This window comes from Sciurus vulgaris (assembly GCF_902686455.1).
Source record: "Sciurus vulgaris genome assembly, chromosome: 7".
NCBI lineage: Eukaryota > Metazoa > Chordata > Mammalia > Rodentia > Sciuridae > Sciurus > Sciurus vulgaris.
The window spans coordinates 30,326,050-30,353,841 of NC_136467.1; the positions used below are offsets into that span (position 1 = coordinate 30,326,050).

Here is a 27,792-nt window from a genome sequence, read left to right on the forward strand (position 1 = left end):
ACCAGTTTATAGTAATCATACTATACTTCAAAATGAAATTTATAAAACATTTAGGTATCCTGTAAGTTGACTTTGTATAATAACAAGGCAATATATTAATAACAAATCTTGAGCAAGGAATTAAACATTGACCCAAAGTAGATCTTACTGTTAACATAGTGTACTAGAAATAACATATGATGATTTTTATTTGTACTTTCCTATAAAGTCAATAACATAAGTACACATAGATTTTAATAATAGCAAACCTTGTATTTGCTTTTAATGAGAAGGGTAGTAGGTAAAATATTTTATTTCCCCATTCTTTCTATTTAGAGACAAAATTCTCCTGAGAAAACCATGTGTTTTTTTCATAATTATTTAAGACCAGAAAATACACAAAAGCTCTGAGCTTATAAAGTCAAAGAATCGTTAGTTATTTTAAGAATTTTTTTTGGAGATGAACTTAGAAGCATTTTGATGTATATAACATTCTTTCAGCAAAGAATTACCACCCATGTACTCTCAGCACCTTTCTCTTCCTCTGCTGTCCCACTTAGCACCTTCAACTAATTTGTTCACTTGCAGAAGGCTGAATTTCCAAGAAGGACCAGTGTCTTTGTATTCTCAGGGCCTGCTTCAGTGCTTGTACATGATGACTTTCAAAAAATGATGAACGAGAAAGGATGAGATTGTTAAAATCATGAATTTTAAACCTACAAGATTCATTCAAAGCTAAATTTTAAACATACAAAGTTAAATTAGCACAAAGAAGAAGAAAACAAAGAAAAAAAATGTAGTTATTTCATTGCAACATCACGTTCCAGTTATGATGTAAAAGTATTTTGGAAACTACTGAAATGTTAAAAGCATAGATCTTCAAAGGAATACCAGAGACCACCTATTATAATTTGTTTTACAATAAAAAGCATACAAATGGATTGAGTATGTATTTATGGTGGGCAAGGGAGGGAAAAGCCCAAGAACTTCTAAGCAGCTTCCTTTCTAGTGTCTAAGAAAATTAGTCTTTGCGAATCTTTTGCACATTTTTTTGCACAGAACTAGAGGTGCCAAAGCAAGTATGGTATTAATTTCACTCCATGAAATCTAGTCAGATGACCTTTGTATCAAAAATTCCCTTTAGAAAACAGAAATAAGTATTCATAATTGCTGGGTTTATTTTTGTTATCTGCATCCATTTAGGTAATTTTAATTCTTTCTGAAAGGCATATTAATGCCTGGGGAAATTTTTTTTTTTTTTTTTTTGGTGCTGGGGATCGAACCCAGGGCCCTGTGCTTGTAAGGCAAGCATTTTACCAACTGAGCTATATCCCCAGCCCCAAAGGGGACTTTTTAAAACAGATAAATACATAGGTGGTGCCTTCTTTATCTTTTACTGGTTAAAAAAATTCATTTTTTAAGAGTGAAAGATAATACATTCAGCATATCATAATACTTAGAAAAAGTGATTAGGTAAGAATGGATGCAGTGGTACACACCTGTAATCCCAGCAACTTGGTGGGCTGAGGGAGGAGGATGGCAAGTTCACAGCCATCCTTAACAATTTGGTGAGGCCCTAAGTAACTTAGTGAGACCCTGTCTCAAAATAAATAATAAAAGGGATGGGAATGTAGCTCAGTGGTAAAGGTCCCCTGGGTTCAACCCCCAGTTCCTAGTACCAAAAGAAAGAATGCATGAAAGAAAATGTGATTAGACAAAAAGAATAAGATGAAAATACCCAAATCCTACTAATGTATAACATATATTAACTAGTATGTGTGCTCCCAGACCACTTCCATGTGTGTTCAGTCACTTGGGGGTTAGTTAAAGTACAGTTGTGATCGACAAGAACAAAATTCAGACAAAATAGGGAGTTAGAAAATACCATTAAATAGTTATATACCCTGCTTTACTTTCCCTTCATTGTAGAAAAAAAATTTAACAGGCGATTTTAAAAAGCAAAGGCGACAAAGACATGAAACAGTGTGTTTTGTTGACTTACTCATCTCTAAAGCTCATCCATTTCCAAGTTCCAAATCCCAATCCAAACAGCACTTTCATTGATTCATTTGTTTTTTATAGCTTTAAAGTTTCTCTTATTCTTTAAGCCATCTTTGAATCATTGAGGGTAAAATAAAAGTTATTACTGCTCTGTAAAAAAAAAAAGTTCAAAATATATGCTAAAAAATAGTTGTCAATCTCACAAAAATCTGTGAAGAAATAACTACCCTTCATTTATAAAGAACAGTAATTCATATTGAGGAACATGCATCACTGAAAGTCTGGTAAGTCACTGGGTCGTCTTCAGTATTGTCCTGTGGTACTCACCATTGCCATTTGTAGGGAAAAAGCACTAGTTATTAGTAAGTTGCTCTTCCTTTACAGTGTCTTAATGAAGTAGTATGTAAACATAAAGATCTAAAACGTATGCATAATCTCAGACTCATGGTAGGTGAAACGGAGCTTAATAACTACCCAAAAAAGTTATTCTTTTGTATTGACTATATGGTTTTATAAATTACTTTTATTACAATTTAAATGTGTTTAGTATTCATATAATAATTATACTGCTATATGTGATTTTAGTGGCAAGATTCCCTTTCTATAAGGCATAATTTATTTAAATAACTGTTGCACAGTTTTCATTATTTTAAATAATGCTGCAGTACACACACATTTGGCTACCTTGATCCTTTATTCAAATAGTTCATGGCAGGGGAGACTATCTTGAGGTTCAGTGGTCAATTAACAGGCAAAGAAAAGAGAAAGACTCAAAAATTAGAAAACAAATAAGCCAACTTAAAGATTTGAGCAGGCATTTCACTGAAGAAGCTGTAAGTTGGCAAATGAGAATGCAAAAGGTACTCAACATTGTTAGTCAATTAAGTACATCAAATTAGTAAATTTAAAACACAATGAAATAGCACTATGTATCTGTTAGAACAACTATAATTAAAGACTGGCCATTTCAATTGACAATGTTATGGACTTACTGAAATGTTTCTACATTACTGGAAGTAGCTCTACACATCTACTGGAAGGGCAACCTGAGAGTGCTTCCTTAAATTTTGTTCCCTGTGTGCCTCCTGTTCCTAACTCTAAATTTTAGCATTGCATAAACTGTCATATCTTGCAAAGAAAGTTATATTTTTTCCTTTTATATATTTTGTCTGTTTTTTGGTAAATCTGGTTCCTTCTAGTCTTTTTTAAGCAGAGATAGAGGAACCCTGTTATCTGTTCATTGTTTTTAATTTTTATTGTCAGTTTTTTAAAAACTTTTAATGAAGACTCAAATTTTCATGTAGTGGTCTCTATCCTATTTCTCATAAGATCATAGTATCTGATAAAAATAATGATCTGTTTTTTAGAAATACTTAACTATATACACACCCATGTTTTTGCCTGTAACTTCAGTAGTCTATATAATCTCTGAAGGCTCATCCATGGGTTCCACATTTCAAGACTTTGAGATTTCTTCCTTTCCTGTCATGGTTAGAAAGGCCTGTCATTTCAAGATTTTATAATTAAGGAAATACTTTTTAAATGATGATTTTATATATTTTTCTCCTTTGTATATACAGATAGGCATTTAAAATTCTTTCAGATTCATCTATTTTAAATGATCACATGACAAAATATGTAAAGCATCCTCAAAAACAAAGTACAATGCAGTGTTTCATGACTGTGGTTGTCATCATCATCAAAAACCATTTACCTTTGAGTCATTGAGTCATCTTTCCCACTCTGGAGAATTAAATACAAAATAGAAAATAAGTTAAAAATCGAAGTCTACTTTGAAAGTGCGTACTTATGCATGTTAATAATAAGGGAAAACAAAATATTGTAAATATTCAGTAATTGTAAAATGCATTTGAAAAATTATGGTACTTCATTAGATATTATAAAACATGGTAGTTGCATCATTGTACATGTATGAAAATATTTTCATTTAATTGAGAAAGTATTAAATTACATTCACCTTATGATGTTCTTTATAAAACTATATAAAGATTGGAAGAGATATATAGAAATACAAGAACAGGTATAGAGAGATGGATTTGTGAGTATTTTTTTTATTATAACATACCTTTTAATTCTCTTTGATCCTTGTTTTTTAATATTCTATTTTTTATATACCTATGTTGAAAACGTTAGGTTCCCATATCAGTTTGTTTGGCCTTTAAGGCTCAATTATAATACTGTTTGACCTGAAATTGTGAAATAATTATATTTTCTTTCTTGTGGTTTTAGTGTATCTAGTAATTTTACATTTTGTCAGTTATGTCATCTTTTTATTACCTAGTTTTTAAAATGTATTATGCAGTTTCTGATCATTTGTTGACTGCTACAGTTTCATGGCTTATTTATTTGATTGTGCTTTTACAATGATGATTTGAACTAATGATAGATTCATTTTTTTCAGTAGCCCAGCAGGAGGCTGAAATGTTCAAACGCTACAATGGAACATTTCCATTACCTGGAATACACCAAAGCCAAGATGCTTTATGTACCTGTCCTAAACTGCCTCATCAAGGCTCTTTTCAAATTGAAGAATTTGTCCACACTGAAAATTCTTCAACAAAGATGCAGATAGTGAAGCAGAGACTTGAAACTGTCACAGTACGTTTAATTATTAATTATTGAAAACTTAAAACCATTTGTTTTTATATTGCCTTGCAAATGAATATTAATGAAGTAAGTTAATTTCTTAAAACTAGATTTTCATATACTTTGATAGTTCTTTTCTGAAGTCATTAATTATAGTAGACAAACCAAATTTAGGATAATCCATCATATTATCTTGACTTATTATTTCTGTAAAATAATGAACCCAGGACCTAGTTGTAAGGAGGGCTTTAAACCAGAGCACCACACGTAGAACTTGACACATGGGTATGATTCGTTCCTAGGAAAGAAAGACTATGGCCTTCTTAGCCCTGCCCAATAAGATCCCTAAGGCAAGATGAAGTTAGCAGCTTGGATCCTAGCCTGTGAATTCTCAGGGTCAGACCAATAGGACCACCTCTTGGAAAGACAGAAAATATCAGTCTCTGCCCAGGTGTTCAGAGTCCCATAAAGTCTTGCCTCAAACCTCATATTTCGTTCAGTGGTTCTCAAACTTTAGTGTGTATTGGAAACACTTGATAGTCTTATCAAAGCACAACTTTCCAGGGTCTATACCTAGAATTTCTGATTCAGCAAGTCTGGATGGTACTATGATTTTTCATTTCTCACTAGTGCCCAGGCAATGCTGCTGGTCACCTCTGACCAGCAGTCACTGAGACCAAATGGTCTAATTCACAGTTCCAAACACTTAGGAAGAACATAATAAATAGGTATTTCATGCCATCATGTAAACTATAAGCTCTTTGGAGGAAGTTCTGATGTTGTCTTCTTTATATCCCCCAGTCTGCATAACTGATTTTCATTGAAAACTAAAATAGTTTGGGTAATCTAAGGAAAAACTAAGTTCCTAAACTTCACTTTATCACAAGTGCTATTTCTTATTTTGTCTTTAACCAATTTTTTTTCTGTCTTCATTTCAGGAAGATCAGTCTGTACCTTAATTTTCTTTCCAAAACTTCCCCATTCTTTACATTTTTCCCAGCTCTTGACCTTCCTCCTTGGTTTTCTATTTTCCAATTGGTGTTGTCCTGTCTGCCCACCATACATCTGTGTGCTGACCACCTGCTAATAGCCTCTACAAAAAACAACCTTTACCCTCTACACCTGTGCACTATTTTTGTAGAAAGTGCTGACCAGTTATATCTTGGCCTTCCAGGTTGAGCTACAACACTTGGAAAAAAGAAAGTTTAGTTACCTCAAATATTTATTGATTACCTACTACGTTGAAGTTCCAGAGAACCATAAAAATATTAAATCCTTAACCTTTAGTTTGCATCAAGTCTGGTAGGTAGTGAGAAGTATTTAAACAACTATTAGGTAGAGTCTTTTAATAATACGGCATGACAGTGATGACCCTTTTTTTTTTTACAGACAGGAAAAATATTTCTATTCAAAAGACAGATAAAAAGTTTATAATATAAATTTGAAATAGTATATGCATAATCTCCCTTGCTATTTTTAAAACGTTTCTAACATTATAAAAAACAGTGGTAGCTAATTGTTTTTCCATGTGTAATTATTGAGCCTCTGCTACTGTTATAAATACTGTGGTGGAATTTTTGTATGGAAACTAGTGAAAGAAAAAAAGAAGCAGTAGAAAGTATCTCCCAAACTAATAGAGCAGTTAATGAAAAAAAAAAAAAAAATTAGTCAAAAATGTGTGTCTCGGCACTAAATTACCCTCACTGCCCCAAAAAACTGACAGGAACAGAACATTCCACTTCATTTCAGCACAGCCACATAATAAGAATACTGAAATCCAGAAGAATAGGTTTAAGAGCTACATACAACCCACTGGACAGTTTCAGTTCAAAATGGTAAAATTTATTGATCTCCTTTAGGGTTAGAGATGGACCATTGAAAAGATTATGTACATTAAAAAAGAAAAGCAAATAAAGAGAAAGCATATCTTAAAATAATGTGTTCTGATCAACAGAATGTTTTAGGTTTGTGTTCTCAATAAAATAGAAGAAATCGAGTTTCTGTTAATGAAAAAATGAAAAGACAGTCTGAGATTTTGATGTAAAAGTTATCTGGCTAAGGTAAAAAGAATTTAAAGAAGTTTAAAAGGCAAGGTTCAATTAATTCTACATTGCAAATGGTAAAGGGGAGAGTTGACACATAAAAATATCAGATCAGTAGTAGAGCCTGGAGAACTAATTTCAGAAACATCCTAAGGGTGCAGATAAAAAGATAGGTGGAAATAGTTAAGGCTCTGGTTAAGCAAATTATTTTTTAAAAATAGCTATGAGTGGATAGGTCTAATGTCCTTGGCCAAGGAGCTGTGTGTATGTGTTGGAATATGTTTTCAGTGTTTTGGCAGACAGTTTAAAACCCTGCCTTAGCTTTCATTTCCTATTGGTGCAGAGCCTCTTCAGGTTAGCCATAGTGAGAAAAGCCTCTTACTTTTTCTTGTCTGTACACACAGCCCTTGAAATACCTGCATGGGAATTCTTCTTGAGCTTCTGAAAGTCCCTTATGGCCATCTCATTCCCAGTTTCTTCATTTTGAGTTCTTTAGTAAGCCATTTCTTAGTACCAATCAGTATTACTGCCTTAAGCAGCTACATTGCTAAAAGATGCCACATACACCCTAGAGTTATAACTTTTTATGTGAAATGAGTTTTGATCCAGGTCAAATAAAACAAAGTCCTAGGAAAGGAGTCTTTCATGGAGTTACTAAGTGGAGATGGAAACTTCACATCTGTCCATACTATTCAATGGCCACTAGGTTCCTGATTTTCATTGGTTTTTAAGCTGACTCAGAGTTGAGGAGAGGAAATGGGCAGGTAAAAACACTATAAATTGTGTTCTTACTGAGATTCAGCCATGTTTCCTAAAGAAATACTACTCAGATTCATGCAAACTTTGCTTGATTTTCTGAGTTCTGGAATATTTTGAGAATTTTTGCCAGTGTTCTCATTTCTCTTATGGGAGAACGTATTTTCCAAGGTCCTTATTTTACTATTTTCATTGATTTTGATTTGCTCAGTATTTTAAATGGTAATTGATTTTGCCACTAGGTGGAAGTAGAGACTTGGAAACTTTGTGGTCCTGTGGTAAGCGTTACCTTAGATTTCACTGGATCTGAAACATAAAAATAGTGTTTTGCCTATCAGAATGCTTATTTCCTTACTCTTTATCATTTTGGTATTAGAATTTTTCTGACAATAAAAGTTTAAATATCTTATTCAAATAATTGCAATTTTGGTTGGAGTTTTGTTGATTTTCACATTAGAATAATACCTTATTTGTGAAAACCTGTATTATAGACTTTTTGAAGTAAATTTTATGTAAATGTTATTTATTATTGGACTGATATTTATCCAAAATTCTTGGAGGTTGGTTTGAGAGATGAAAATGATTGATAGTATATTAAAGTATTTTATACAATTTTAGCATATTAGAAAATATTATGTGTAAATTCTTATATCTAAAGCCAATAAAAAACTACTATTAAGTAGATATGAAATTTTTATACTACCAATATCTTTGGATGTATTTTTCTTATAAATAGTTCTTAACATGTGTCTAAATTATAAATTGTGTATTTGGATAACATGGGTTAAATATCCTCTGGAAGCCTATTAATTTCTAAATATTTTTATTAGTATATGAAATTCCTTCTGGACGTTTCATGAGAGAATTGTGTGGCCACCTCAATATCATTTATGATCTTTGCTGGTCAACAGATGATCGCTATATCCTTACTTCATCTTCTGATGGTACTGCCAGGTTGGTATACTCAGGAAGTTCTGATTTTGCGTGCTGTTTGCCATGGAGGAAAGCTAAGAAATATGAAGTGATATAGCTATTCTTATGCTTCAGTTATGTTTTACCTATGAAGGGATCATTATAAAAATGCATCATGCATACTGATTAAATAGTCAAAAACTTCTTTCTTGAAGGAATTTTTCTTAAATATATTCGTTTATATAATATGTACCTTTTTTGGTCCTAGCCATCTTGAAATGATCATCATGTAAATTATTTGATTAATAGCTTGAGATGAGGTTATTATACACTTGAGACTTTTCCTTTGATGTAGGAGATTCTGTCTGTGGTCTTCTGCCTTGACTGGATTCAGGAGCTAGAACCCAGTAGTGCTCACTACTTAGAGATATAGTGATGTTAAGGGAATAAATATGTATGTGCTTTATGTTTTAAAGAGTTCTATAGATTGTTAGTTATTTGCATTTTCAGTATCTTCTTAAATTTTCCCCTTTCAATTTAATAAGTATCACAATAAAATGTTTTAAAAAGCTAAATTTTAAAGTTTAGTTTATACTGTTTTTAGATGCTTGTTTGACCTTGAATGTGTTCTAAAAATACTATTAGACAGTTTTTCAGAATACTTTATATACATCATTTAATTTGATTCCAATTATTAGACGGACACACATTCTCTCTATAGTTCAGTGACACTTAGATCCATTGTGACTTCACTCTCATTTATCTTCTTTGCTTGCTTTTCTCTTAACATATCATGTGACTTCTAGCATCTGGGCCCCTTTTTCTATTAATCTTAACCTTCTTTTCTATATAAAATGTCTAATTATTAAAGATTTTATTAGTGTTTAATTTATATGTAAAAGAAAAAGATGACAGTTAGTGACAGTTAACTTCCCTTTCTGTTGAGCTGGGAACCTACCATTACTACCCCCTTTAACAGTATCCTCAGGAACTTATCAGGGATAATATCTTCAAGAACAGCCATTCTGTCTGATGCCAGGTAGTACTAGAAGAAAATGCATAGCTCTGTGGAGGCTTAACTGTATTTTGGTGAGTCAGTCACCTTAGCTCTCTTCCCTCCTGCTTTATAATTACTTTTATTCAGCTCCTTTTCCCATTCCTCTGGCAGCAAATCCCAAACCTCACCATGCACCAAGTTCTTTCTACTAACTCACAGTCTTCCAGCTTTCATTAGATGACTACCTTCAGTTTACTGTCAAATTTAGACAGACATGACTTTCCTTTATTTCCCCTCCTAATATATGTAAATGTACCCATCTTTATCTCTGTTCATCTCTTTTAACAAGGAAATGTGGGATGGAGTCCTTTAGAGCTAATCTTTGATCTGTATTTTAATCTCAGTTTCTTGATCTATAATTCGGTTACATCTACTATTTCCTATCCCTCTGGTCTGTTTGGTATCTTCCTCTCAATTGAGTTTGTCCTCTCATCTTAGCAGTATGCTCACCTCTTCTTATCCTTAAAAAAAATGTAATATTTTTTTCTTAGTTCTTCCTGCCTCCTGCTTTCTAAACTACCACATCTTCCCACCATCCCATTTCTACACTATCAAGAGTATTCTGTACAATATCTTTACTTCAGTCCAGCTGGTCTTTCATTCCCAAATGCTATGTACTTCTTTCTTTAGAAGGTCAGTACTTTCTTGCTTATTTTCAGATCTGTTGTCCAGTTTTAACTCTTATTCTGTTAGTCTTCACTGTAGTAATTGATTATTGACCAGCCTTTAAATGTCTTCAGTTCATTTTAGTAACAGTTCGTTTTTATTAACAACTTCATCTATTTTTAGTTTATGACTCATTCATTCTCCTCCTTCTGTTCCTTTCCCTCTGCCCATTTCCTATATTTATTCTCAAGATAAATTTTTTTGGTTTCATATGCATAGTCCAGTTTCTCTCACCTTCCCATCTTTAAATCTCACTTACATGCTAATGACTTCTGTCTCCCACTTTTATTTTGAGTTTGTCTTTCCATTATACTATATATAATATACTTTGTGTGTGTGTGTGTGTGTGTGTGTGTGTGTATGTGTGTATATATATATTCCCCCAAACTGGGAACTCTATTCATCTATCCCATTACCACCATATCTGTCCACATCTAATGAGCACTGAAGCTTGCCAGTTTTCTCTCCTCAAAGGCTCAAAATTCTAACACATCCTTTCTGTTGTCAGTGTGTTCGCCTATTTCAAGACCTGGTAAGTCTTCTTAAATTGTTGGTATTTTACTTTCCCAGTGTTCAGTCTCTACCTTCTCTGCCTCTGCTGTGCTAAAATCCAAACTATCTTTCATAATACTTTGACTTTTAAAAGTCCTTGAATACTTACTGCCTTTGCAAAATGTTCTAACTGCTTACTGGGGCATAAAGACATATCCCTCATTGATCCGTCTTACATTCTTCTTTATGCACTTGCCATTTACCCTTTGCCTGACCCATACAGTCTTTGGAAATACCCTTAACATCTTCTTTGGTATCTTCATGCCCTTTTACTTAAACTTCTTCCTCCTATTTAAATGCCCATCTCCTACCCTTCATGCCTAACTCATTTATTCAACAAAATTTAAGTGCCTCTAGTGAGCCATAGTGAATTGTGGTTGTCATTTAAGAATCCATCCCAAATTTCACCATTTCTTGAGGCTGTCCTGGGTTCCCCACACAACATATGGTATGTTATGGAGAAGTATGTTTTTCTTTCTGTAACTCTGTTTAGACCCTACATTGTAAAAATATTGTGAAATCTTTAACTGAATGAAGAGAGAAGCAAGGACGAGGAGGTTTTTGAAAGAAGAATATTTGCAATGAATAAGAAGGAAGAGAATTAGGATTGCTAATGCTCAGAAGTGGCAGTTGTGATTTTTACCCATGTCGTCTTCTCTTTTCCTGGGAATCAGTTTCATGTTATCACTAATGTCTCCTAAGTAACGATTTCTCTCTGACTGTCTTTCTGCCATATAACTTTGGTCTAGATCCTCTTTTTCAGCTATTTCTAGAATATGTGTGCGTTTGTGTGTGTGTGTGTGTGTGTGTGTGTGTGTGTTTTCACATCAACAGCTCCTAATACCATCAGAAAGACATTTCTATGAGTAAGGGCTCTCTGTAGGCCCGTACGTCCCCACTATATCCACCTCACAATGCCGTTTTAACTTTGGTATGTTTTTTTGTTCCCAGATCTAATGATTTCTGTGTATGTGCTCATCCAGTCTCTAAAGATTTGTATTTCTTTGTTCTCTGTGAGCACCCTGATATCCTTCAAACCCATTAATATATTTCTTTTGATCTTGTATTCTATAAAAACCACCACTAATAACTGTTCAGGTTTCATACAAAAATTTCATTTTTATTTTAAAAATATTATATCTACTTTAATTGCATTGAGCTGTTTTAAAGATATGTTTGCTTCATTTCTGCCTCTTTTATAGTATTTCGAATAATGCCACTAAGATTTATTAGGAAGTAATTAAAATTTTCCTGTTTTAATTATCTTGCAAGTTAGCAATTTTGTTCCTTTAGTAAGCATCCTATTTCATGTAGCATGTTCGTTGAAAGTTTTACTGTGGAAAAATGTTTACGTAGTGACACGTGCTTTATTTTCATTTGAAAACGTTCTTTCATCATTAGTTTGGATTCTTAGTAATTGAAGAGCATATCCTATGTTTTAAGAAAATTCATGTTATTCTTAGTCAATTTGTATTTTTCTTTGCATCTTTTATAAAGGATTTAATTTGTTTTAATTCTTAGGCAGTAATTGAAAGCCTGAACTATAAATCCCCCTGATAAAAAAATAATATTCTTCTAATGCTAATAACTTAACCAACATGTTTTTAAAATGCACTATTCCACATTCATATAGCACCTTTTTGTTGCTAGATTTTGCCTATTTTTACACATGCTAGAAATGTAAAATACCTAACAAAACAGTTTAACCCTTTCGTTTGCTCTTTGATCAAGACTGTAACAGTAATAATCTTAAATTTTGTAATAAAATCAGCCATTATTTAGAAGAAGAAATACTGAGAGTGTTGAACACAGAGTGTCCAATGTATAATAGCCTATCAGAATATTTGGTATTATTTTAATCTTAGTTGCTCAAGAATTCAGAGTAATTTCAACACAGCCTTTTAAGTCTTTGGGATCTTCATGTTTATTATCTACATAGTCAGTTTTCTTGAAATTACAAATTAAAAAATCAATAGTCAATCCTATTCTCTAAACCAGCACTAGTAAGCATTTTCCAGAAGCAAAATATGCAACATAAATGGAAAATCATTGAAGTTTCTCCCCATATTTTAAAAAATACATTGTACTAAAAGCAATACTTTACCAGCTATTCAATGAATGTTTAAATAATATTAAAAATAGGTAGTTTTTAAAAATAGATATGTCTAAATACAAATATAGTTTTAAATTTTACTCTGTAGGTTATAATTAATAGATATGCTTGAGAATAAGAAATGGCAAAGTATAAAAATTTTCAGTCATAAAATACATGGTCATATTTTTTGTTATAAATGTTGCTTTACATTGGTGATTGTTAGTTACTTATTTAAGGCCCATTGTCTATTGGCTTTTAGATAAAAGAAATTTCTGCCTTTCAGAAATAATATGTAACTTTTTCTCCTTTTACAGGATATGGAAAAATGAAGTAAACAATACAAATACTTTCAGGGTTTTACCTCATCCTTCTTTTGTTTACACTGCTAAATTTCATCCAGCTGTAAGAGAGCTAGTGGTGACAGGATGCTATGATTCTATGATACGGATATGGAAAGTTGATATGAGAGAAGATTTGAGACTTTTGTTCGACAATTTGATGCTCACAAAAGTTTTATCAACTCTCTTTGTTTTGATGCTGAAGGTATGTCAGAGAATATTTTCACAATGAGGGCTAGTTGAATGAAGAATGATTTTAATTATTTTCATTTACTAATAAGCTATTTAAGCATGAGAGGGATTTTTATGTATTGATAATATTTGTGCATATTTAGGTCCAGGTTAATGTAGGTTTGACACTGAGGAAGTTTTGTTTATATCTTTAAAATTAAATTCCTCAACATATTCATTTCATATTACTCTTAACAATCGTTGTGTATCAAATTTCCTTAACTATTTACTGGATTGGTGATTATTATTCTTAGTAAGTTATTTTAAGGACCTTTTAAGTTAAAGGATCCAGAATTAAAGGATGTGGGGGAATCTCAAAAGATTTAAATATATGTATTAAATGTAGCAACAGGGTTATTTAAATAGTACAGTGTTTCTCAGTTTTTTGTCACTGTGACAAATACCCAAGGAAAAGAATTTAGAAGAACAAAGATTTATTTTGACTCATAGTTTTAAGAGATTTTTAGTTCATGGTTGTCTGGTTTCATTGCTTTTGGCATGAGGTGAGGGCAGAATATCATTGGTAGGATAGTGTGGTAGAGCAAAGCTGTTCACTGTAGGGGAAGAGGGAAACAGAGAAAGAGGAAGGGATTAAGACAAGTAGTACCATATTCAGGGCATACCTCCCAGTAACCTTCTTCTTCTAATTGTCCCACTGCCTACAGTTTCCCCTACCTCCCATAGTCCATTCAGCTATCAGTGGATTAATCCACTGATGAAGTCAAAGCCTCTTATGTTTCAGTCATTTTCCAAAAGCCCTACTGAACCTGCTGCACTGGGGACCAAGCCTTTGATACTTGAGCTTTGGGGGCAGATCCAAATTATATCAAATACACACATGTATAAAGAGAAATTTACAATCATTTAAAGATGTCTCCTAGTGTATGAATAATATAGATGATATTTTAAAGATGTAAAATATAGACTAAATAGATGTAAAATTTAGTTAATGTTTTCATTAACTAAAAGAAATTTATTATGTCTATTAGTCACTTTTTATTTCAAACACTAGGTATGTAAGCTCTGCTATAATCAATTAAAATGGGATTCAGATCAAATGAAAATATATATCAGTAATGACAATATTCATCTATAAGGATGTTAGTAAATTTGAAACATATTCATGAAAGGCCCTGAGTAGAAAGATGTCTGAAAACTGTTAGAAATAGCTCCAATTATAAAAGAAATAATTTCTAAAATAATATTTAGCCATAAGGTATGCAAATGTGAAAAAATGTCTCTCTAATAGGTAGAGTTGGGACCAAAGCTGCAGAAGACAGATTTTTCTTGGCTCAGAATTAAAAAGAGCATTCTAATACATGGAGCAATTCACTAGCTGAATAAGCTATTTTGTAAAATAATAATTTTACAGTTAGCAAATACCCATCTGTTAGTAATGGTGTATAAGAGATTCCTGAGTGATTATGAAGTTGAACTTGATGCTTAAGGTCCTATTCAACTTTAAGATAGCTTAATTCTAAAGAATTGATGTTAAACTGTTAACACTTATTATTTATTGTTTTATTCATTCTCTGATCATTTATAGAGTTTTCAGTGGGTTTCAGGTATTATGTTAACATGTATTAGAAAATAGATAATAGATAATTTCTTAGGTTAACAAAGATCAGGAGTACAGGAGCAAGTTGAATAATTCAGTTAATTTGGCTATAGAATATGAACCATACTCTGAAATGCTCATTTCTTGTATTAAAAAGCAGGTGAGAAAGGGAAATAAGTGTCACAAATAATTTAGAAGAAAGTTCACTTAAAGATAATTGGGATTAAATTGGGAGTTATTTTGCTTTTTGCCTTTTTTAAACTAAAATGCCTTTTACTAGCACTCTAGTGCTTTGACTGTTTCACTGAGTTAGGATTTCCTCTCCCCAGACTTCATATCATTTGTTTTTAACTCCTGCAATATTCATTGCTGAGTTTGGGATTTTGTTTGTTTGTTTGTTTGTTTTTTTTAAATAGGTCATCACATGTATTCAGGAGACTGCACAGGGGTGATTGTTGTTTGGAATACTTACGTCAAAGTTAATGATTTGCAGCACTCAGTGCGCCACTGGACTATAGATAAGGTATAAAATCATATCTTGTAATTTGGAAATTAATTAAAGAAATGGGAAAAGTATTCAATCACATGACCTTAAGAAAGAACATAAAGACATTCTATCTTTTCAAAATATTAACAGCTTTTTCTCAGTCCCTAAGAATTCAGTTATCATTAACTGTTATATCTCTTAATGATTAATCGATGACACCATAGTGAATATTTTTATTTTGCCCAGGACTTTGTGTGTGTGTGTTGTGTGTGTGTGTGTGTGTGTGCATGTGTGGTGCTGGGGATTGAACCCAGGAACTCTTGCATGCTGGGCAAGCACTCTACTACTGAACTGCATCCTAGCCCACTTTCAGTCTTTTGTGTTCTGTTTTGCAGTATGGCATTAGCTGAAGTTTATGTTAAAATGAGGTATAAGTAATAACTTATATTTTCTGTAATTTATATCCTTTTTTCTTGGTCTTGTAGCATCTCTCTAAGAACGGTATGATCAGTACCTTGTCAACAGTGCTTTCTATAGAGTCATAATTATGATGGAGATGGGTCATTTAAACACAATAATTCTTTCATTTGAAATATGCCAACTTGGTAGGAACAAATGAAGAAGCTCTTTCTTTTGGGGAAAGAGTATTTTTAAGATGGCCTGAAAGCAATTTTGTTGATGTATATTTTTAATTTTTTAGTTAAAAATATAAATTAATTATTAAACTTGAGTTTATTTTATGTAAATCAATAGTTCCTCCCCAACATATTACACCTTTGTTCTTTACTTTTTTATAATAGGTTATGACAATAGCAGACCTCTTTTGAAAAAAAAATACCCTAAAAGAAAAAGAATTTCCCATGAACTTTAGTTAATCTATCAAGTATTAGATCTGTTTATAAAAACTTATTCCATTTTCACTCATTCTTATCTGATCTGTTAGAATAATGTCTTAAGATTCATCATGTAGCCTAATTTCACACATTCTGAAAAGAACTTTCTAATTACATACCAGAGAAATTGGCAAGGCTCAAAAGGCATCATTTTTAATTATTTGAGACTACAATGCAGGATTTATTATTTGTTATAAAATCATGTGTTTATTTACCTTAATGTAAATTCGCCTTAAATCTATAGCTTGGTCATTACTTGAGGCACTCAAAACTTTAAAAAGTGAGAAAATGAGCTACAATGTCTTTTTAGTGGCAAATGCCACATGACATACTGGAGAGACAGTGATTATCTCATTGGCCATAGTTCAACAGCAGTGTGGGGAATGCTGAGTTATAATCATCTGTCCCTTAGGGGTGAAGCACTTATGTATTGTTGCATGCTGTTAGCCACTCATAACACTATCTTCAAAGCAAGGGTTATTTTAGTTTGAACATGAATGTAATCAAAGAAAATATGGAGTAATCAAAGAAAAAATATGGAGGAAACCATCAGACACAACAGGCATTAAATCTGGTAGCATCTTTCTCAAATTTATACCTAACCTTGTTCTGCAGTTTTATTTGACACTTTTGCATGTGTTCCAATTGCTCATATCACCACCAGTACATCTTCATCTCAAATTTGATATAGTTTAGCTCCCTGGAATCCCTATCTGTACTTTGGTTCACTGTTGTCTGTGACTCAAAAAAATAGCTGGCAGCAGATCTTACTGACAAACAGTGGTAGCAGGGGCTCAGCAGCTAATACTAGAACTGTAGCACATTATAGCGCACCATGACCAGTGCCAGCCACTGCTGAAGAAGTCCAAAGATCCTATAAGGAGCAAAAAACAATAAGGGACCCTAAAGGGAGAAGGTGGCTAATTCAGTGTTCTGCCTGCAGGTTAAGGGACTTTGATTCCTTGGACTTTAGCCTAAATAACTTTCCATTCACAATTTTTTTCTTTCACCTAGTAATGTAAAAATGACCTTTGGTAATATTCTTTTGCTTTTAAAGAATAAATTTTATTGTGTATTTATTAAGGTATACATGATATTAGGAGAATATATACGTATTAGTAAAAAGGTTACTATAGTGAAATAAATTAACACATCCATTGTGTGACATAATTTCTTTTTGTATATTTATGATAACCAACTAAAATCTACACATTAGCATGAATCTTACATTCAGTGCAATTTTACTACCTGTTCTCATGATATACATAAGCTCTCTAGACATATTCATCCTATGATGTATGCTCTGACCTATATCTTCCTATTTCTTCTACCCCTGCAGCCTCTAATAACCTATTTGAATTTTTTATTTTTTAACATTGCACACATAAGTGAGATCATGCAATAAAATTTGCAATATTTTTCTTTCTGTGTCTGACTTATTTTACTTAGCATAGTAAACTCCAGTCTCTTCCACATTGTGGGAAATGGCAAAGAACTTTATACTTTTTTAGGGATAAATAATAGCCCCCACCCCTGTGTATGTGTTTGTGGATGTGTATCACAGTTTATTCAGCCTGTGTCCATATCTTGGCTATTGTGAACAGTACTCATTTATTTATTTTTGCTTTTGTGACCTGAGCTTTGGATGTGATACCCAAAACCTCATTACCAAAACTAATATTCAGAATTTTCCTCTATGTTCTTTTCTATGAATTTTATAATTTCTGGTGTGAACATGGGAGTGCTGATATCTTTACAAGGTGATGATTTCATTTCCTTTATGTTCCCAGAAGAGGGACTGCTGGATCATATGGTAGTTCTCGTTTTAATTTTTTTGGAAACCTTCATACCATTTTCTGTATTGCTTCTACTTTCCCCCAGCAGTGTAGAAGAGTTTCCTTTTCTTCACTTCCTTAACTATCTTTTGACTTTTGATAAACATTCTGGCAGAAGTGTTATCTCATAATGGTTTTAATTTGCATTTCCCTGGTGATTAATGATGTTGACCATCATTTTATATTCCTGTTGGACATTTTTATGTTTTTTGTGGAAATAAATGTCTATTTAGACCTTGTGCCCAATTTTTACTCAGGTTATTTGTTTTTCCATTACTGAGTTGTAAGAGTTCTTTATAAATTTGTGGTATTAGCCCCTTATCAGATACATGGTTTAGATATAATTTTTTCCCAATCTGTAGGCCACCATTTCATTTTGTTGATTATTTACTTTGAGATGCAAAGCCTGTTTAGTTTAATATTATCCCATTTATTTATTTTTGCTTTTGTGACCTGAGCTTTGGCTGTGATACCCAAAAACTCATTACCAAGACCAGTATTCAGAAGCTTTTCCCTTATGTTCTCTTCTATGAATTTTATAGTTTCTGGTGTTACATTTAGATCTTCTATCCCTTATGAGTTGATTTTAACATACAGTGTAAGATAATGATAATTCTCTTTGGGCAAGGCTGGTGCAGGCGGGTTCTCCTTCACTATTTGTCTTTCCTGATATCGTTAGTTGGATATCTTCTTTAGCTGCATCAAATAACTATTCCCAAGCCCCCAAAACCCTATGTAAAGTTATAATCTAAATTAAATGTTTATTTCAAAATAAGAAGTCTGTAACATATGTTTTTCAAGACAAGTAGAAGTATAAGAAAAGTATGAGACTGGACTGGTAACTGAAAGTTAAATCTGCACTTAGGTTTGAATTATAAAAATTTTAATATGATGTTATATGATGTTAAACCAAAAATGCAGTGTTAGAAAATGTGTATGATATGCCTTTTGTTTTGAACTCAAAGTGAATAATATACAAAACACATACTAATCAAATGCAACGTTGCATATTACGAAAGTAGGTTTTGTCAGCTTAATTTTCAATCCTAAACTGCAGTTGCTAGGAATCTTTTTGTTAACAGTTTTACAATATTCTATATAGTGGAACTGCGAATGAGATTTTTAAATTAATTTTGTACTTTTCAGTATCCATATTTTATGATTTTTTAAATTCATTTTAGGAAATTAAGGAAACTGAATTTAAGGGCATTCCAATAAGTTATTTGGAGGTTCATCCCAATGGAAAACGTTTATTAATCCATACCAAAGACAGTACTTTGAGAATTATGGATCTCCGAATGTAAGTATATTTTAGTATCGACAAGATAACTACTCATAGGATAAGTAATGAGTTAATTTATATTTATAAAGTGTAAAAGTGATTCTTAACTAGTCAGTTTTACCCCCTTTGGGTATCTGGAGACATTTTTTTTAATTTGTTCTTTTCAGTTATAAATGACAGTAGAATGTATTTTGACTTATACATGGAGTATAACTTCCCATTTTGGTTGTTGTGTGGAGTTACCGCTGGCCCTATATTCATTTATGAACATTAGAAAGTTATCTTATTCATTCTACTGTCTTTCCCATTCCCATTCTCCTCCCTTCCCCCCCATTCTCCTCTATCCAATCTGGTGAACTTCCACTCCTCCTTCCCCTACTGCCTATTTCAAGTCAGCATCTCCATGTCAAAGAGAACATTCAGCCTTTGGTTTTGGGGATTGGTTTATTTCACTTAGCATGATAGCCTCCATTTCTATCCACTTACTGGCAAATGCAATAATTTCATTCTTATTTATGACTGAGTAACATTCCATTTGTATATGTACCACATTTTCTTTATCCATTCATCTGTTGAAGGACACAACATTCATCTGTTAAAGGTTCGTTCCATAGCTTAGCAATTGTGAATTGAGCTGCTAGTGGCCTCCTCACTATAGTATCTGATTTTAAGTCCTTTGGGTATATGCTGAGGAGTAGGATAACTGGGTCAAATGGCGATTCCATTCCAACTTTTCTGAGAAATCTCCATACTGCTCTCCATATTGGTTGTACCAGTTTACAATCCTACCAGCAATGTGAGTGTAGCTTTTTCCCCACATCCTCACCAACATTGTTACTTGCATTCTTTATAATTGCCATCTGACTGCAGTGAAATGGAATCTCAGTGTAGTTTTATTTTGCATTTGTCTAATTGCTAGTGATGTTGAACATTTTCTCATATATTTGTTGACCATTTGTTTTTCTTCTTCTTGAAGTGTCTGTTCAGTTCCCTTGCCCATTTACTGATTGAAATATTTTTCTTTTTGATGTTAAGTTTTTTGAATTCTTTATATATCCTGGAGATTAAAGCTCTGTCTGAGGTGCAGGTGGCACGTATTTTCTCCCATTCTCTAGGCTCTCTGTTCATGTTCTTGATTGTTTTCTTTGCTGTGAAGAAGCTTTTTAGTTTGATACAATCCCATGTATTGATTAACTTCTTGAGCTTTAGGAGTCTTGTTGAAGAATTTAGTTCCTAAGCCAACATGGTGAAGATTTGGGCCTACTTTTTCTCTAGTAGGCACAAGGGTCTGATCTAATGCTTCGCTCCATGATCTACTTTGAAGTGAATTTTATGCAGGGTGAAAGATAGGGATCTAATTTCATTTTATTACTTATGGATTTCCAGTTTTCCCAGCACCATTTGTTGAAAGAGACTATCTTTTCATTTGAGATATTTTTGAAGTTACTTATAGTATCTAATAGATAAAGATCATAGATGCTACTAAGCATCTATGGCTCATAAGAAACTACCCCCCCACCCATAACACAAATGTGAATAGCTCTGAGGCTAAATCTAGTCCCTTGCTTTTTATTTTCACAAAAACAAACTTCTACCTTCAACAATGGGAGAGTATCTTTTATCTCTATACCACTAAAGCATAATAATAGTATATAACTGAAGGAGATGACTTTTGGTTAATACATATTTTTTTGTTGGTGGTTTATTCATTTCTTGTATATGTGGCAGGAAGTGGAGGGTAATGGGATTGAGCCCAGGGGCACTTTACCACTGAGCGATAGACTAGCCTTTTAAGTTTTGAGACAGGGTTTCACTTAGTTGCTGAGGCTAGCCTTAAACTTGCCATCTTCCCGCTTTGGCCTCCCAAGTCTCTGGGATTATAGGTGTGCACCACCACTCCAGGCTTCTTTGTTTTTTTTAAATGAAGACAAATGAAGGGAAATTCTTTTGAAATAGAAAAGGCAGAGCAGAGTTCTATGAAAATGCCTGGACTTTTAGTATGCTTTTGTCTTTTTGTCTTTTTAGTATGTTTAGTATGCTTTTGTTTCTGTAAAACAAATGAGACAAAGCTACTTTATTAGATTTCCTTATTGTATTGAGAAAAACGTGATATTAATTTGATATTAATTGATAAGATTAATATATTAGTTTGATTCTGCAATTATCTTTTTAGTGCTGACCATTAACCTTCACTATTTACAGACTAGTTCAAGATCTTGGCATGAATTTGGGACATTGATAATAGGATTAGTCCATGAAGAATGAATAATTTACTTACGTGTCTTCAAAATAAAAATATTTAGTCAAACTAAAATATGAGACTTTCACAGATTGGAATTTGCTTATTTTTTCATGTCATGCCTGGAAGATAGTAAGGATACATATTTTATACATACATTTTATATATGCGTATATATATATACACACACAATACATATATACACTATACACATGTGTAAATGTATATTCACATGTATATTTAATGAATGTAAATATATAATAAAAGGATTATTTTTCATGGCAACAATAAAGTTGATAACTGTGATTTAGTCTTCTGTTAAATTCTCCACTGAGAGGAGATGTGAGCTGAATCTTGAAGAATGGACAGAATTCAGATACGATGGAAGTTTTTCAGTAGGATGAAAACATGAAATCAAGATCAGAAGTGGGGTCCTGTGCATTCAAGGAAGAGGAGGGTAGTACATATGAGTAGAGGTTTCTTGATGAGGAATACTGGCAGGAAATTTTTAAGAAATAGTAATTAGAACTAGATTGGAAATCCAGGCTAAAGAGTTTGATAGTCCTTTTGAAACATGTAAGATCGTGCCTGGGCTCTAGAGGTATACTGCTTAGTCAAATGCTTCTTCTCTGCCCTTTCTAGCCAATTAACCTTTCTGTGCTTGTCCTTTCTCATTTCTCAAATGGGAGAAATAATTTATCATACTCGTAAGGGTTTTGTGGAGGAATAAAGTAGTTAGAACATGTACATACAACAGTAAAGCACATAGAAAGGCCTCCAGAAAAGTTTGACCCCGTGACTATAGGTCTGGAAATTCATGTTAAGAAAATAATTGTAAAATAGTACAAATATAAATATGCATACAAGATTGCTCATTGGCATCATTTTCATGGTAGAATAAAGTGGGAAACATCATAAATGTTGTATAACAATAGAAAATTTCTTTTTTTAAGATAAATTTAGGCAGTGATAAATACCCATTAAAATGATAGTACAGTGAAACACATTATTACCTCATGTACATATATGACTGCATGACTGATGTGATCCTACAGTATGTACAGTCAGAAAAATGAGAAATTATACTCCATTAATATGATTTATCAAAATGCATCAATGCATTCCACTGTCATGTATCACTAACTAGAACAATTTACAAATTTTTAAAAAAATGATAATGCATAGTCTGTTTTTTCTGACATGGTGCTCAACTATTCATTATTTATTGTTGAGTAAAAACAGACTGGTGTTTCTAACCTCCTACCAGACACATATAAATGCTGAAACAATGTAACTGTTATTTATGAGTGAAAAAGCCTGAAAGTTTGTACACCATATTCAATAGATGATTGGATGATGTATTTTATCTACTATTTTTTTAGGGACCAAGTAGTCCTTGTACAATTTAAAAATCCATTAGAAGAAAGATAACATAAGAATATAAAAATTCTATCCATGTTTTTTAGTAACCAACTCAGATGCTGCTTCCATAAAGTGATCTTTCTCTTAATACCTAGTCTTAATTTCTTTTATCTAGATCTGCAGAGCACTCTTTCTCCTCTTCTTTTGTGGGTACATTCTGTGTTCACCTTCTGATTTACATTGATACATTTCTTCTTTCTCCTGCTGAATTCTAACCTTCCTTGGCACTGGGACCAGCTCTTCTTTAATGTTTGTCATATGATAGGATCTCAAAAGTAGTTTGATGAGTGCAAATTAAATAATTAAAAGTTTTTCTACCAGTAATCTTCTAAATGATTGCTATTTTTTTTTTTTTTTTTTTTTTGTCTACAGATTAGCAGCAAGGAAATTTGTAGGTGCAGCAAATTACCGGGAGAAGCTTCACAGTACTTTAACACCATGTGGGACTTTTCTCTTTGCTGGAAGTGAAGATGGTGTAGTATATGTTTGGAACCCTGAAACAGGTATTTATGGATCTTCAGAGATCTTTTTATTTTTATTTTTTTTAAGGTGGAAGGAATGGGTGGGGGCTTGAAGAAGTATGAAAATACTGCCATTTTATGGAATAATTTTTGAGAAAATTCTGATTTCAGGTTTTTAATTGTGTTTTTTAGGTTGAATAGTCTTTAATGGAGCTCAGCAACAATCTAAACTTGTATCAAATTCTGTTCTTTATTGCTTTACTATCTTCATTGCATTTAGAATTGCACTTTACAATTCAAGGTTTATTCTTTTTTTTGTCTATGATATAATACTGCTCTTAGACACTTAATGACTGTAATGCAAAATACAAAGTTATGTAAGCTGAATTGTAACTAAATAGATGGTTAAACACCTCTATTTTCTTTAGAGTAACAAAAACACTCCTGTGAAAATTTTTAATGTTTGAAACTAAATTAACAGTTTACCTAAATTACAATTAAATATTTTTTCAGTAAACTAAACTATTACATTAAAAAGTTTATTTAGCCTTACCTTACCTTTGCTTTTATTTATTTATTTATTTATTTATTTATTTATTTATTTTTATTTATTTATTTTTTTGGTGGGGGTAGGGTATACCGGGAATTGAACTCAGGGGTACTCAACCACTGAGCCACATCCCCAGCCCTGTTTTGTATTTTTTTGAAGACAGATTTTCACTAAGTTGCTTAGTGGCTCACTTTTTCTGAGGCTGCCTTTGAACTCCCTATTCTCCTGCCTCAACCTTCCAAGCCACTGGGACTACAGGTGTGTGCCACCATACCTGGCCCTTACCTTTGCTTTCTAAAAGAAAAGCTAAAACTACTTGAGCAATATTTAACTAGAAATTGAAAGAATTTTTTAAATTTCTTTGATTTCATCTCATTTATCGTTTTGTTCTTTCCTTTAGGCATTTTGACGAGGCAGCACACTAGTGAATTTTGTTTTTTTCCTATACCATATTTTAGCATCAATTCAGAAGCATCAAGTCGCTCTTCCCTTTTACTAAGTGGATCTAAAATCTAAATCCTTTGTTTTTTTTTTTTTTTTTGTTTGTTTGTTTTTTTACTTCTGGCTGATTTTCCTGGGTTCTCTTCACTTGTGCTGTAAGCATTTTTTAGCCATATCATGATAACCTAAACAGCCTATGGGAAAAAACAAAATAGAAAAAAATTAATACCTCAGCAATCCTCCACCAAATAGAGAATTTCTTCAGTTTTAGAGTTTTGTAATTCCTCCCCTAGTTTTTCCTAGTTGTAATTTGCTCAGCCCTGTCAGACCTCAGAATCATGTACCTCTATTCTTCCTTCTGATCACTTTATGTTTATTTTGTGTCTTGAAAAGCTCATTGAAGAGGTTGGATTGAGAAGCAGAAAGAGGAGGACCAACAGAATGTAAAATAAAGATAATTATTTAAAATACACTGAAATATGTGAGCTTCATTGTTACTATAAGTATTTTTAATAAGTTGCAGAATAGTCTTGCCTATAAGAAATACCTTATACAGTACAGATTTCTCCTGTTTTTAATTTTAATTTTAATTTTTATTTTTATTTAGGAGAACAAGTAGCAATGTATTCTGACCTGCCATTCAAGTCACCCATTCGAGACATTTCTTACCATCCATTTGAAAATATGGTTGCATTTTGTGCATTTGGACAGAATGAACCCATTCTTCTTTACATTTATGATTTCCATGGTAAGTCCAGTCCACATCACTCAGTGCTTGCTAAGTTAAAAATATATGTTATCCTTACATTTAGACTGGACCAGGAATCATGAGCTGTGTGAAATCTGTTTATCCATTGAATTAAACAAACCCTCATGAATATACTGTAAAAGTCAAAAAGAGTAAATAGATTGTATTATTATGATGTTACATTTTATTTTGTTTTCTGTGAACGTGATTAATATAAAAGTTAAATGTTGGCGAAAGTATTCATAATGGTTGTGCTCTATGTTGGAATCACAGAAAGGTAGCTGTTACTTTCTTTGTAAGTCAGTATAAATAAGCAAAATTTACCTAAAAATTATTGGGGAATATGTTAACTAAATTTAAGAGACAAATAACATGTAGGAAGTTGAATTTCTTACTCTGTTATTATTTTTTATTAAATCACATAGTAAGTGGTGGTTGAGAGTTTCTTAACATAAAAGTGGGGGGAAAATTAAATGTCAATGAAATAAAATCTGGAATAAAATTCTAATGTCTGTTTTACCTCTAAAATTACACTATCCTATCATTTTGAGAATAATAAAGAAATTAAAAGTTTGAGTACATTTTTCAAGAATAGAATGGCATTCTTGAAATTGTTTATGTTTGTTATTTTTCATATATTTCTATAATTTCTATTCTGAAATTAGGATTTCACTGTTTATATTAAAACTGTCTTTCTCAAAATTACAATTCTATTTTCCTCATATATTATTGTAAAAAAAAATAAAAGGTCTTTAATAGTCTTGATTTTTTTAGAATGTTATGTATCATTTATTTTTGATAAGCTAATATGGCTTATATACATGTATAATTACATAAACACCATAAATATACAAATATGTATATAGGTAACATTAACATTAATCTAAAACTATTTGGACAGAGTAATTAAATGAGAAATTAAGTTTATTATGTTAATACATATTGAATTGATAAACTCTGTGATAAGTATAAGTTATTAGACGATTAAATTATTCACCTGAAGTTTTTTTTTTTACCTTTTTTACCTTTTTTTTCACTTTTTTTTTTTTTTTTTTTACCTTTTACCTTTTTTAGACCTTAATTTTATTCATTTATTTATATGTGGTACAAGAATCGAACCCAGTGCCTCACACATGCTAGGCAAGCACTCTACCACTAAGCCACAACCCTAGCCCTTCTCCTGAAGTTTTTGATCATAGTATAGATAATACAATTCCTTTCCCTTTGAATTATCTTTGAAAATAATATGTAAAATCAAGATTCTTATTTTTAAAACCTTATTTTTGAAAAACCTGGCAGAAAAGAAATAAATTCTGCAACTCATATGCAAATTTATAAAATACTATTACTAATGACAGAATTGTCAAGCAACACAGTACCATTTACATTCACTAGCATGTTAGCAAAAAATAAACACTGTCTGATTATAGGAATAAACAATGGATTTCTCAAAATTATCCCATGTCCAAATCTGATGTCTAGGTTTTTTTTTCTTTTTATCCATTCTAAATCTTCACAGTTACAGAGAGTTATACGTAAGTACTTTATAATTGGAACTGTTATACAGGAAATAGGCAGCACAGTTATTTCCTCAGACTCTTTAAGAGATTTCACAACAGTCTTCATTCAATTTCTAATTTGCTTTATAGGTTTTTGAGATTTTAACTACAAATTCAAGTTAAATTTATGCTCTTTTTTTTTTTTCAGGCAGTTTATTTTTGCTTATTGACAGAAGGATTAGCCCAGGATAGTTAGGTTTGCCAGTTTGTTTTTCAGACAATAGATATTTTGCTTAAGAAGTCCATTCTAGAAGCACAGTGAAAAGAGCAAAGTTTTGTAGCAATACAGTAACATGAAGCTTGGGCTCCTCTTCTGTTCTTCAGTGATGTTACATAAACTTCTTGCCTTTCTGGACCTCAATTCCCTTATCTATTAAAAGGTACTGCCAGTACTAATAACTGCCCTACCTAAGAGAGTTATTTACTTATTTACGAGAATACTGTGAGACGGTGACTGTAAAAGTGTTTTATAAACTGATAAGCACTATGTTAAGACAAATAGAAGATAAAATGAGTTGTTATCATGCCTATTCACTTGATATTAAGGGAACTTATGCTTTACTATGTTGATAAGCATCTCCATATGAAATGGAATTTAAAAGCTTTTTTCCGCCTCTCTTTTACTCTGTTGGTCAGCCTTTTCTTTTTATTTATTAAAGTACATGGCATTCCTGGTCAATTGTATTACAAAATAAGCACATAAAGTTAAAGACACTTTATATCCACATTGTCTCACTATGGAAGAGAAAGAATTTCCCTAGGCCTTTTAGAAATTAAGACATTCAAATAATAACACCTGAAATTACAATTATTTTGTACAGTATATTTAGAACATAGTTTTTGACCCATTAACACACCTTTACAAATTAAAACTCACAAAGTTTTAACACATTTTCCCAACTCTTCACTGCCTATTTTTAAAAAGAGGAAGCTTGGGAAGAAGTTAAGTAACCTCAAACCATCCAAGATTTAGCACAGTTCTTCTGAATGGTATAGCTCTATAAGAAATGAAACATTGTTTCAGACTCTGAAATGTTTTACTCATTAAATATAGACCATAATCATCAATTCAAATTGTCTT

General features: G+C 32.3%; 1 protein-coding gene across 1 annotated transcript in view; it reads left to right on the plus strand.

The window, feature by feature from the left end:
• AHI1 (Abelson helper integration site 1) overlaps window positions 1-27,792 on the plus strand; it is a 208,733-nt gene that overhangs the window by 66,135 nt on the left and 114,806 nt on the right. The window contains 1 exon segment of the mRNA XM_079146243.1: window positions 4,403-4,599. Within this exon segment, the coding sequence (XP_079002369.1) occupies window positions 4,403-4,599 (197 nt within the window).